The sequence below is a fragment of the Parus major genome, chromosome 2 (genome assembly GCF_001522545.3).
Source record: "Parus major isolate Abel chromosome 2, Parus_major1.1, whole genome shotgun sequence".
NCBI classification, from domain to species: domain Eukaryota; kingdom Metazoa; phylum Chordata; class Aves; order Passeriformes; family Paridae; genus Parus; species Parus major.
Genome location: NC_031769.1, coordinates 23,729,110 through 23,741,802, shown reverse-complemented (window position 1 = coordinate 23,741,802; position 12,693 = coordinate 23,729,110). Strand labels below are relative to the sequence as shown.

General features: G+C 39.3%; 2 protein-coding genes across 2 annotated transcripts in view; one reads left to right on the top strand and one right to left on the bottom strand.

Moving 5' to 3' along the window:
* Positions 1-469: 469 nt before the first annotated feature.
* On the top strand, positions 470-7,713 carry BET1 (Bet1 golgi vesicular membrane trafficking protein). Its single transcript, XM_015618548.3, has 4 exons — positions 470-666; positions 3,766-3,881; positions 5,869-5,925; positions 6,475-7,713. The coding sequence occupies exons 1-4, from the start codon at positions 648-650 to the stop codon at positions 6,628-6,630; spliced, it is 348 nt and encodes a 115-aa protein (XP_015474034.1). The 5' UTR covers positions 470-647; the 3' UTR covers positions 6,631-7,713.
* A 60-nt stretch (positions 7,714-7,773) lies between these two features.
* LOC107200274 (probable acyl-CoA dehydrogenase 6) overlaps positions 7,774-12,693 on the bottom strand; it is a 74,120-nt gene continuing 69,200 nt past the window's right edge. The window contains exon 9 of the mRNA XM_015618546.3: positions 7,774-8,671. Within this exon, the coding sequence (XP_015474032.1) occupies positions 8,581-8,671 (91 nt within the window). The 3' untranslated portion in view covers positions 7,774-8,580. The remainder of the gene's footprint in view (positions 8,672-12,693) is intronic.

Below are 12,693 nucleotides of genomic sequence, written 5' to 3'. Positions count from 1 at the left end.
AAAGGCAGTTCAGCTTCATTAGTCCAGTGGATACCACGCCTGAAATAGCAAACTAACTCTGAATGGACTCAGTGGTGTTTGCTCTACATGAAAGTACTGATAAATCCTTCTGGTATCATCCTAGCAAATAAATTCAATTCACTGGTGTAGTGTGAGTCACATTTTTCATATAAGCAGACAAAACCCATATATGCTAAAGCATCACAAGGGGTTAAAGAATGAAGGAGAAATTATCTTCAAAAACAAAATTTAAATCATTCAATAATAATGTAATCTTCAAGTTTCCAGTCTAAGTTTCCGCATGCTGTAGTGGCATGCCTGTTACTTCTAAATCAACGCTGGAGGGGAAAAAAGGAGTGAGAAGCTCCTCTCAGCACTTAATTTTAATTTTTTTGGCAGTCTGTTAAGGGCCTCGGCCGGGACTACAGCCCCCAGCAGCCCCCGCGCGGCCCCGGCGCGCCCCGGGCGCGCACCCAGCGGGCCGCGCGCCTAGCGCTGTCGTGGCGCTCGCGGGTGAAGGGTCCGCGGCTGCCGCGCCAAGCCCCGCGGTGTCCCTGCAGCGCTCCCGGCCTCCTCCTCATCCTCCCCTTGTTCTTCTTCCTCCTTCTCCTCGTCCCGCTCCTCCCGCGGCAGCTTAGGGCAGAGCCATGAGGCGCGCGGGGCTGGGTAAGCGCGGCGGCGAGGCCGGGCCGGGCCGCGACACGGGCGGGGCCCGGCCCCGGTCAGGGCTGGGGACGCGGGAGGCGTGAGGGGCTGTGAGGGGTGAGGGGATGTGCCTGTGGGTGCAGGGTTGTGGCAGGGCTCGGGAGCTTGGGCGGGGAAAGGCACCCCTGCCTCTGCCTCCCCTTCTGGCCCAGATGGACTTACGGAGAAGCTCTAGGGTTTGTGTTTTATCATAGAATCATAGGATTTGGTGTGGAAGTGACTTCAGAGACCATCTGGGTCCGCCCCCCTCCCATGCCTTACTCAGGTTGCTCTGAGGCCCATCCAACCTGGCCTTGAACACTTGCAGCGATGGGGCATGCACAGCTTCTTTGGGCAGCCTGTTCCAGTGCCTCACCACTCTTGCAGTAAAGCATTCTTTTCTAATGTATTTAAACCTACTGTCTTTCAATTTGAACCTATTCCCTTTGCCCTGTCACTACATGCTCTTGTAAATAGTCTTGCGCCATTTAGTTGTGCTGTTGTTTAGTTGTTCTAACACTTAAATGTTAGTTTGAGTTATATTCCCATGGATAGGCAGATTTGTTGTCCTTTCCAAATTCAGAAATTTTTCATTTGTTTAGTTTATTTAAGTACTTCTGCATGTTTTCCTACCATGTTTAGGGAGTAAACAACCAAGGATCACAACTATTATAAATTTATTACAGATATAATCTGGTGCAAATTGGGAAGTCCTTGCAGAGTTCCTGCTGAGTTTTTTGAGCAGCTGAGGCCTCATTTTTCAGCCAGCAGTCATGATGATGACTAGAAGGAAACTTTGAACTCCCACATCATGTTCTACAACCATGTGGGTGCTGTGACAGCACTGTAAAGCTTAGGAGATGTTTACACTTGTGAAATGTATGACTGAGTTCTGGGGCTTCCTCCTAGAAAGGATACAGGGCTAAACCAGTTGTGTCTGACACTGCCCTAGATTTACTCTACACTTCAGATTTGTATTGTGCAGTAGTATTTTTGTGAAATAAAACAAGTCTTGGGAACACTTTTTAGTGAATCAAGAGAGGTATCAGGATATTTATCATCCAAAAGTGAGCATTTGATAGTGCTTAGGTCTTCAGTCCTTTCCTTTGTCAGACTGACAGCTCCCTCTTGGTTGGAGTGCAGGCCACCCAGCTGTGTGCTGTTTCTGAAGAGGGGATGGGTGTTTATGCAAGGAGTTCTGAGGAAAAAGCATGCCTGCTTTTAGTCTGACTCTAGCAAACAATGCTTTAGGGATCATCCTGAAACCTTTTTGAAAAAAAAACAACTTCTGGAAGGTTAAACAGAACACTTAAACATCTGCTACCAGCTGCAGCAAAATTTTCTGCTTCATCTTGACATTCCAGCAGTCACTTCAGAACTATTTTTTATTTAATAGGCTGGAAATAGAAGCTGGGTACCAGCACTTCTGCAGTTGTCACCAGCTACCTGGTACCTCTCTCTTAGCCTGCAATTATATTCAGTCATGTCCCTGTTACATGTCAATGAGCAGTGTAGCAGGACAGCCCATAGAACTGCCATGCTGAAGTTTCTGTGCTTCCCAAGTAGCTTCTTGAGTCACTGTGATGAAATAAAAACATGTATTTCATTGCAGTCTACAATTTCCTGGTAAGGGGAAGAGGAGGGGAAGGCACTGGTCTTTTCTCTTTGGTGACTGGTGACAGGACCCAAGGGAGTGGCCTGAAGTTGTGTCGTTGGAGGTTTAGGTTGGATATTAGGGAAAGGTTCATCACCCAGAGGGTGGCTGGGCACTGGAACAGGCTCCCCAGGGAAGTGTCACAGCACAAAGCCTGACAGTTTCAGAGGCATTTGGACAACACTGTCAGGCACATGGTGTGCCTTGTAAAGATGGTTCTGTGCAGTGCCAGGAGTTGGACTTGGATGATCCTTGTGGGTCCCTTCTAACTCAGAAGATTCTGTGATTCAGTCTTGTTGAAGATCTGTCTAGCTTAACTTACAGAGTAACAATTTATAAGTGTGAATGAAAAAAACCTTCATTACTTAGGTCTAAAGGATGGCTTAATGGGTAAATATAAAATATCAAAATAGCATTGTAATGCTCTATTTTAAAATACTAATATTATGTATGCCAAGCATACAGTGAAATTTTCTGAGACAGAGCTCTCAATGTGAATGTGCTTGGTGTCTCTTCTGTACTTTTTTCCTCAAAATCAAAAAATCCACCCAAACACAAAAGTCTTTAAAGTGTATTTAAAAGGCATTCAATTTTAGTGTGCCATTCTGACTAGGCAAGAAAATATGTTTCTATTTAAAAAGTATTTATTAATGTAACTGGATCATTAGTTGAATTAATCTAGTGGGATCTAAGGATCCCATCCATAAAACTTATAGTAGTTCTTTTCTGATTGCCTTTCTAATTCTTGATCTCTCATCGTTTTAAATTTTTAGATTGGAGGTCTGAGACTGATTTTTGTCTTGCCTGGACATGACTAATTCTCCTGTGTCCATGCTGCTGTCCAGCTGCTGTCTGTAGGGACAGACAGATCTTTATTAGATGTTGGAGGCAGTGAATGTGTGGGGCTGAGCAGCTTTCATTCCCCTCTGCCCCTCATACTGTGCTGACTCAGTTGTCTGGAGGACAGCCCTAAACGTCCATCACCCACAAAAAAAGGCAGGAGCGAGAACAGAACTGCAGAATGGTGACTGAAGCAGCAGTGCTCTGCTCAGAGGCCTGGCTTCTGCTCTAAGGTCTTGTTTATAAAGAAACTCATGTGATCATAGTACAGTTTCTTCTTTTAATGTGTGATCAAGTGATACTTTTCTTTGTTAGAGAATGGTCTCAACTTTCCTATTTTCAGTTTGATTTACCACACGTAATGGCCTCAATGTTTTCTACGCATCTCCATGAAGTGCCTGGATTGATTTCCAAAGAACTCATCTAAAAACATTATCAAGGAAAAAGAAATTACAGCCATTCCTTAGTTTCTCTTGTTTTATTTGCATATTGAAGGGTAACTTGTGCATTTAGAAGAAGGTTGAGTCCCTGTTCCAGGAGCACTTGCTGCAGTGGTGTTGTGTCTCTGGCTACTGTTGTGTTTACAGGTGATGGAGCAGCTGCAGGGAGCTATGGCTATACCAACAGTGGCTACAGTGTTTATGAAGAAGAGAATGACAGGTTAACAGAAAGCCTGCGTACAAAAGTCAGTGCCATCAAATCGGTACGTATTTAACTACAGTGCTATCGCCACATCCAGTACACTCAATTATATCAATCGGGGAAGCAGCAGACTTAGTTTAAAACCCAAATTTACAACTATGGTGTAAACCTGGTTGGATGTCAGGTGACCACCAAAGCTGCTCTGTCACTCCTCAGGTGGATGGAAAGGGAAGAAAAGGTACAATAAAAGGTTCATGCATCACTATAAGGGCAGGAAGAGATCACTCACCAATTATCATCATGGGCAAAACAGGCTCGACTTGGGGAAATGAATTTATTGACAGTCAAATCAGTAGGGTAATGAGAAATAAGACTTAAAATTCTTTACCACTATCTTTCCATTTTTCCTGGGCTCTCCCAATTTTCTCCTAATTTTCTCTGCTTCTTAACCCTCAGTGATGCAGGGTAATGGGAGTTGCAGTCAAAAAAATATGTAATGTGAAAACAGCTCTTAGAAATAGCATGCTAATATCCTCTGAAGGAAAAGTTTGGTGTTCTGATGTTTCTGATTCCTTTCAGAAATTGAGGATTTCTTCAAATAAGTCTAACTGAAAGACAGCTCTGAGATTAAAGTTTTGTGGATTTCTTGTTCTTAAAGTTATTAAATAAATTCTTATTAATAAATACTAAATATTAAATAAATTATTAAAGTTTTATAAAGCACATTCCATTGAATTTTTTAGACCTGAACTCACTCAAAATCTTACTGCTGATCCTGTTGCTCAAAATTAGTTTAGTCTCAAAGAGAAATTTAACAGGTTTAGAATAAGAATTTGGAGCAAGTTAAGGGGTAAAAAAAACCAACTTTGACCTTTGTTATCAAATTTAATTTCTTGTCTCCTGCTATGGTATGTTACATTTGAAAATCTGTGTATGTCAACAGAGCAGTTCATGGTGCCCCAAGAGCTCTTTCTGGAGTTGCATCTTTTAGTGCAATGAGATAATTTTGGCATTTGGAATAACCTCCACATAATCTTCCAAGAAGCCTCATGTAAAATCAGTTTCACTCTTGATTGAAATGCATCAGTATGAGATAATGAGATTCAAGTTTTGACATGTGAAAACAAACGGGTTTTGGCTAATCCAAAGCATAGAGGCCTGGAGTGCGTTTCCCTCCATCCCAGGAGTTGTGCAGGTTGTTCAAGGCCAGTGTGCTGATAATAGAGGAATAGCTGCAAAGAGTCAGGCTCAGTGCCAGTTCTCTCCTGTTTAACTCCAGAGCTGCTTTAAGCCAAGGCTTCTTTGGCTGGCTCCCAGCTTTGTGATGCAGCAGCTGTGTTGCTGCTCCAGCTGTGCCTGGTCTCATAACTCCCTGATTCCAACCCTAACCTGAGTTCATTTTCTGGCTCTGTCTCAGGCTTCTGCCCAGGCCATTGCTGGCCCTGGTCACTGTCTCAGGACTGGCTCTACCTGATCTGTGCAGTTTTTCTCCTTGTCCTGCAGTGCCCTTCTGTTCTGTGACACAAAGCAGAGAAGGGCTACACAAGTTCACTGAAGAAAGTCCCGTCTATAGCACAGCAGCAGCTTGTCAAAAGAGATGTGTTTGCAGGTTACAAGCATCTACTCCAGCAACACTTAGAGTCAAACCAGTGCTCATGGCTCTCTCTGCTGTGTGCCAGCAGTTTTAACAGTTGTTCCAGGAAATGGGTGATTGCTACTTCAGACTTGACTAGATCTTGAGTTTTTAAAAGTCCATGCAATAATTGAAGTAAGATATTATCTGAAAAAGGGGAAGAGAAGCATTGAGTACTTTCTGTGACTCTTTAAACTCATCTCTTCAGATGAAAAAATCTTAATTTCCTTAAAGGTTATTGATAGAATACTGTGCATGTTATTTTGTTTTTTGAAAATATGAGGTGTTACTTTCACTGGGGAAATGCTAGTCATGTCATGTATTTTCAACTCGGTTCTCTAATCGATGTGTTAACTGATTATTCATATTTAATACTTCTTGGTTTTCAGTTGTTTGTTGGTTTGGTTTTTTTTAGCTTTCCATTGAAATTGGAACAGAAGTTAAAAACCAGAATAAAATGTTATCAGAAATGGTAAGTGTTGACTAACTAGCTTTCATTAAATATGGGTCAGGATTAGAAGTTAATAATGTAAAGCATCCTGTCATTTTGTATGAACATTGGTAATATAAAAAATAATAAAGTTTTTGTTCAGGTTATTGTTTACTGTGACATGTGATTTGTCAGCAGTATCAGTATTTCTGTTCAAAAAGATAAGATGTGCTCTTAAGGCACAGCCAAGATCTTTATGCCTCAGTTATGAGTATAGGTTTTCAATTAGAAAATGTCTAGTATCATTAAAAATGCACTTCTGTATTTAATTGTATTCAAGAATAGAAGAAGGAAGCAAAAAATAAGGGAGTCAGAAATGCTTTTTTTGCTTACACTTTGCTTTGGCTTGGGGTAAAAATAGCACTGAATAAATGGGTGAAAGTTTATCCTGGTTAATTTTTGCCTCTAAAATAATTTTAATTTTGGGAACTTTGAAGAAAGCTATATTTAGTAAGGGTATTTCTTTTCTCAAAGTAACATGTTTTTTGTTCTTTTATTTGCTTGTTTTTTGTTGTTTTTTTTTAAATGTAGGAGAATGATTTTGACTCTACGGGTGGACTTCTAGGTGCAACTATGGGCAGACTGAGAACACTCTCCAGAGGAAGCCAGACAAAGCTATTATGCTACATGATGCTCTTTTCATTATTTGTTTTTTTTGTAATATACTGGATTATTAAACTGAGGTGATGCATGTTACCTCTGGTTTACACTGACTAATTTCAACTGTAGTCTTGGTTACTGAAGACATTGATTTAAAGTGGCACATTTTGTGGATAAAACAGTGAAATTGTAAATTGCATTAACAATTAATGCGAAGTTATATATAGTTTTCTTAATGTATCAGACTTTTTCCATCATCCCCTTTTTTGGGGGGATTATTTGTAAATATGCAGAAACTGCTAGAGTAGTGGGATGGATTTTTTTAGGGGAAGATAGTTTTTAGAATTGATTGAAAAAATTCAAAGAACAATGGTTATTTGAAAAAAGTAATTGCAGAATTTCAAGGCTTTGTTTTTCATTCTTGTTTTCATTCTGAACCATGCTCTAAATTAGAGCTCCAGTTTCAAGCATATAGTAATTTCAGTTGCAAAAGCCCAAAGAATATGTGGATCTTTCTAAATAGATCTTACCTGTGGATTTTTAAAAGGCTGGCCTGAAGCTAGCAAATGTAATAGTGGTATCCCCAAAAATTAATTCCTGATAATGTTTAAGTAGTTTAAACTGCATGTTTTGGCAAGAAGTTAAAACTGGATTTTTATTTTTTTAATTTAAATGTGATAGATTGTGTTTACACATCTACTCTTCTAAGCAAATGCCTTTCATCATTGGGACCAGCCAATATGGACACAGTACAAATATTTTCTTTATATTTAAAGTATTTAAAATTGAAATGATTCTATTGAATCACTTGAACTTTTACCATTAGTATGTTTACTTTTTAATTAATGATAGTCCCTAAATCTACAGTGCATGATGTCTGAAATACAATGGCAGATATTTGGAATTTTATATTTAAGTATATTATGATGCATTTGTTGGAGGTGCAGTCACATTAAGGTACTTTATTTTGAAATCTTTGGCTCACCAAGTAGTTTCTAATCATTGAGGCTATTATATTGCTGAGTTTAACATTCAAAAAAAATTACGTTTCCTAGATATTGAAATTGTATCTATGATTTTTGAAAAACTTTTCTAGAAATACTGTATGATGTGTTACCATTAATAACCAATTATAAACTTACAAATAAAGTGTCCTGTAGTATTATCCTAGCTAGTGTTGTTTATATACATTTTTTTCTGCTGTAGAATAGTATCTTTTTTAAATGGTGCTGTATTTAAGGGGCAATTTTTATTTTTTTAATCAATAATACAGGCTGCATCTTCCAGTTTAAATGGCTGTTTTAGGAAGACTTTAAGTAATTATGCACAGTTTTCATATTAATGTGTTTATTTTTAATATTTTTCTTAATAATTACACACAAAACATGGTACATTGCTGCTGAATTCAGGCCTCCACAACACTTAAACAATTGTTTGTGGAAGTCTGCAAATAAAAATTTAACACTACTCCCATCACCAAAAGTCCATGACAGAGTGGAGTACAAATTGGTAGGGATTTGACAAAGATGACAGAGCACATTTTGATGATTGCTTGCTAAAAGTGAAAGATAGGGAAGGTACCTGTAATTGAGAGGAAAGGCACTGTTGTGGAGTTTGATTATGGCAGGGATTCGTTTGTGCCATAATTGCTCACTTTGAAAGCAAAGCCATACTGAAATGAGATCAAGCTACATAGCTTCCGTTCATATGGAAGTTCTGTTTCGTAATTGTCAGCTTAGATGCTCTAAAGTGTAGATAAAGCTTGATTAAAGAACACATTTTTTTCTGTGTGCTTAGCATGGGTCATTGGAAAACTTAACCCACTGAAAAAACAGAATGCAGGAGGCTACAAACTTTGAGTGCTTCACATCAACAAAAATTTGACACAAGAAAATAGAGTGGTAATGGTGAAAGACCTTGATTTGCATTTTGATGGCAAAATTACTGATCTGTTTTCCACTCAAAGCTCATCATCTTCAGTGTGCAGCACAAGTCATGCTCTTGCTTTCTTAATTTTCAAGGAAGAGTGGAGATGCGTCACTTTCTTGGAAGTATATCCATGTATTTGCATATGATGGAAAGCATGGTTTCGTCTGTGCCTCCTCCTATTGACATCAATCTCAAGTCCCTGCAGAAATATAAAGGGTGCATTTAACCATTTGCATGCTGTTCTGACAGTGACAGCTGGACAGCTTGCCCAGAATGACGTACACATTGCATCCGGACGCCACGTGCCTGCAGAACCCTCATCCACTGGCTCCTGGGCAGGTGGTCTGTGGTGCTTCCCACAGCAGCCCTGCTGCTCCTGTCCTAAACCTGTAGGTGCCTAAGCCTGCAGCTGAACTGTAGGAGGGGAGGGAGCTTTTCCAGGGCCAGCAGCAAAAAGTGTTGCAGCACTTCAATTTGCTTAACTGTCATAAAAGAGTTGACCAACACTTGAGGTATTGGAGAATTGCATGAAAACAGTACAATTTCCATACATTCCATACATTGGTTTTTAACCAATCCAGGTTTTCCTAATGGCTATGTAAGATCTCATAAAAGCCTTATTAGTATTATATAGTACCTTAATGTTACATAGTTCTAGTATGTACATAGTGTAGTATTCTAGTATAGTTTTATATAATCTATAGAGCTTCTGTGCCACTAAATGATCCCTAACAGTATTGCCCAAGTTCCCTGTGCTAGCCAGAGTGCTAACTACTGCAGCCTCGAGCAATTTTACTCACAAATTTTGACTTCCTTTGGGGAGAAGAAAAAACCACTATCAATAAAACTACCACTGCTTAGTAAGCTGAAGATTCCCCACCTTCCTATGGGCCTTGCTGAAGGCAGCAGACCTGGAACACTGTTAGCTTGCTTGTCCTTAGTGCTGCAGTGCTGTCTGCTCTGTCAAGCTGCCAAAAGACCCTGCCAATGCCCAGCATTTGGCATCTTCACTGTAGCAACAGCAAGTAAGTAATCCACAGACCTCCCCTGTGATGTCAATAGAAATCCTCACTCTGCTGCAGGAATCCTGGACACATGGGGCTTGTTCATATGAAGTTAGAAATAGGCAGTGTAAGATCTGGCTTTGGTGGTGTGACAGATAAGTCAGGCTGTCACATATAAAGACACATCTCAAAAAAACAGAACAGCTTTTGTATGTTTTGTGCTTGTGTGTATCTTTACAAATTTGCCAATAATTATATTTTTGTCTCTGGGTGAGATAAGGAATATTTCTTACAGAGTCTATAGCCAGGTGACTATTGCTGATCTTTCCTCTAGGGAGACAGTACAGAAGGTTTCCCCTAATTTAAGTGGACTATGACAAAAACCTCAAATTATTTTAATCTAGCAGCCCTCTTCTGGGAAAGAAACTTCCTCTTATCATAAGAAAACAAAACCATGGGATTAACTATCCTACTAGAAACTCTATAAGGAAGCTGAGGAAGAGGACACAGTAAAGTCAGCTTGTGTATCAGTTATTTAATGTATGCTTGTGGTTTGATAGTTTATATTATATAAACTATATATATATATATATATAAAGAATGCGTTATTAATACAGCACAAAAATATTTCAATATATATAAATACTGGAAGTAAATTGTTTTTTTAAGGGCATTGTTAGGCTACTGTTGTAAAGGCTTTTGATCTGGCACAGTTACATTTTGCTTTTGATTTCTGCATCACCTTTTTGTTGCCACATGGCAGAGCATCACATCCTGAACTGCCTGCAGCCCTGCTGAAGTGAGCACCAACCTGTGGTGGCTTCCCCCTGACCAAGGACCACGAAGAACCAGCCAGCAGCACACCAGGCAGTTTGTAAAGGTGTCATTTTGAGGGACCAAACTTGTAGCTACTTGTTGAATGTCATTAAATGCTGTTTTCTTTAGATAGAGTGGGAGTTAACCTGAGGAAGGAGAGAAATCCAGCTACTATGTTCTATCCCTCTAAAATATTCCCTGCAAAGAGTTTCCTTACATTTGGGAAATCCCATATGTCTGAAATACTCACTGTAGATTATAAGACTTCACTCAACCAAATCAAGAGATAGAAATGGTAAAAATTAATGCATGTCTTAATGAATAAAAGCAAAATATTCTTCAATGTCAAGTTAAAAAACTGCACTTAGGAGGGAGGGTAAGGAACTATTCCCACCCACCAAACTCATTCCAGGTTATCAATAACTTGTAGTTAGGTAGCAACAGGGAAAAAAAAGCCCTCCAGCTAGAAAATCATGTTTCCTCTCTCCATAGAAGCCATGTCAAACAGCCTTCAGAAATGTGTCAAGCATTGCTTGAAGGAGAAACAAGAAGCTCCCTTTAACCTTGGACTACCCTAATTTGAAGGTTATGAAATAACAATGTTCTAATGATTAAGAACCCTCTAATTTACAACCTGAAAATGTATTTCTGAATAGTGTCATCCAAAAGAGTGCAGTTTAACATTCCTCTCTTGGCTCATGCTGACCCCTCTGCACCCTGAGTGACACTTGGTTGTTTTGCATAAGCTAAGCCATATCTATTACCTGCCCCTAAAACTCCCGGTCCCAGTTTTCCTGAAAATTTGGTCTGGTCCTTATCCCACTCTGAGCTCTCCCTTGTGTGTGATTTCCCTAAGCATGAAGCAGGGACAGGTACCCATTCACACCACAAGTAAAATTTTACACCTTGTAATGTGCTAAATGCAGCTCATGGCACCTAAATCTGTAGCTTCAAGCTGGTAAAATGTGGTTGTGTTTGCAGCTGTGCTTTCTTCCAGAACCATTTATTACCTGCCTGTACATTTATTACCTACCTAGCTGAGCCTACTCTGGGAGCTGCTCTACACTACATTTTCATCTGGAAAACCATACGGAATTGGATTGAAGCCCCTTCTGTTCCCAAACCATCTGAGAGGAGCCTGCTGCACTATCCATGGTGCAGGTGTCTTCAAGAAACTTCAAACTGTTGCCAAAATAAACCAAGAAATTTTCTTTCCCTTTTCTGGAAGTGATCAGGGCCGGTCAGACACGGGGAAAAAAAAGCGAGTTTTGGTTACTTAAACCCTGGTTTCCCCTAGTAGCCTGGCTTTATGGCAGCAGTCCCTCAGAGATGCTGCTCTCCAATTCCCTGGTTAGAAGGCCTTTGGTTAATCCTTACCAAGGTTTGCAAGGCTCAGAGTAGCACTGCTTGCCAGGCCATTTATTCACTGCTTCTTTTCAGCACAAACTGCACTTGAGAACCTTTACCCTCTTTTCCTCATAACTAACGATTTTTAGGTTTTAACTGTTTTCATCTAAATTCCTTCTCAAGGTACTCGTACAAGTCAAACAAAGTGGTAGACAGGCATCTCTCTCAAGATTTTGTTTCACAGATGATAGGAACTGGTATTAAGTCTTGTCTCAGAAGTTAGCTACAGGCTTCAAAGCAAATTGCTTTTGTCAGCAGAAATTGATAGGTTTTATTTTGTTTGGTACAACTATAAATTGCTATAATGAAAAAACACTCATTAAAACTCCCAATTGTCTGGATTCACTCAAGTTTAGACATGTTTTGTGAAGAATGAAAGACTACAAACAATGAAATAAAAAATGAAACAGAATGAAGTATTTGAACTAACTTTAAATATGTGAAGGAAAAAAACTAGATGGAAATACATTCCTAATAAAAAAAAATCCACTTAAAATTATACAGAAGTTTGTTTTTTAACTATCCTCAATTACAAATAGATTACAAATATTGCAATATTCATATTGCAATAACTATGTGACAGTTGAGGAGAAAAATAAAAATGTGTTTCTTCTGCAGCTATGCATTTGCAGTGCTACTTAGAGTTCTATTTCACATGAGTAGTCAGTATTTTTCACTATTGCTTTCTTGAGTCTTTCACAATATAGCCAGTAAAGAAATGTTCACCTCTCCCTATCACAGCCCACAAGAGAGAAACTTCTAAGAATTCAAAGCAGTTAAACGTGGTGTTTAGAAGTTGGTAACAATCTTAATTAAAAAAAACTCAAACAAACTAAACTCTTCTAAGAAGACCATGTAAGTTCTTCCTATAACAATTGAAATGCACATCATTACTATTAAAATATATGGATCACCACCTGAAATTTTTTAAAACTCATGAAATCTGAAAAATTGCAATAAACTTGGTACTCAGAGTTTTCTTTCGTCTGATCTC

Excerpts from the sequence above, each read along its gene's own strand:
- BET1 (XM_015618548.3), top strand. Across the intron at positions 3,882-5,868 it reads AAGTCAGTGCCATCAAATCG|CTTTCCATTGAAATTGGAAC; the intron begins GTACGTATTTAA and ends GGTTTTTTTTAG. Across the intron at positions 5,926-6,474 it reads ATAAAATGTTATCAGAAATG|GAGAATGATTTTGACTCTAC; the intron begins GTAAGTGTTGAC and ends TTTTAAATGTAG.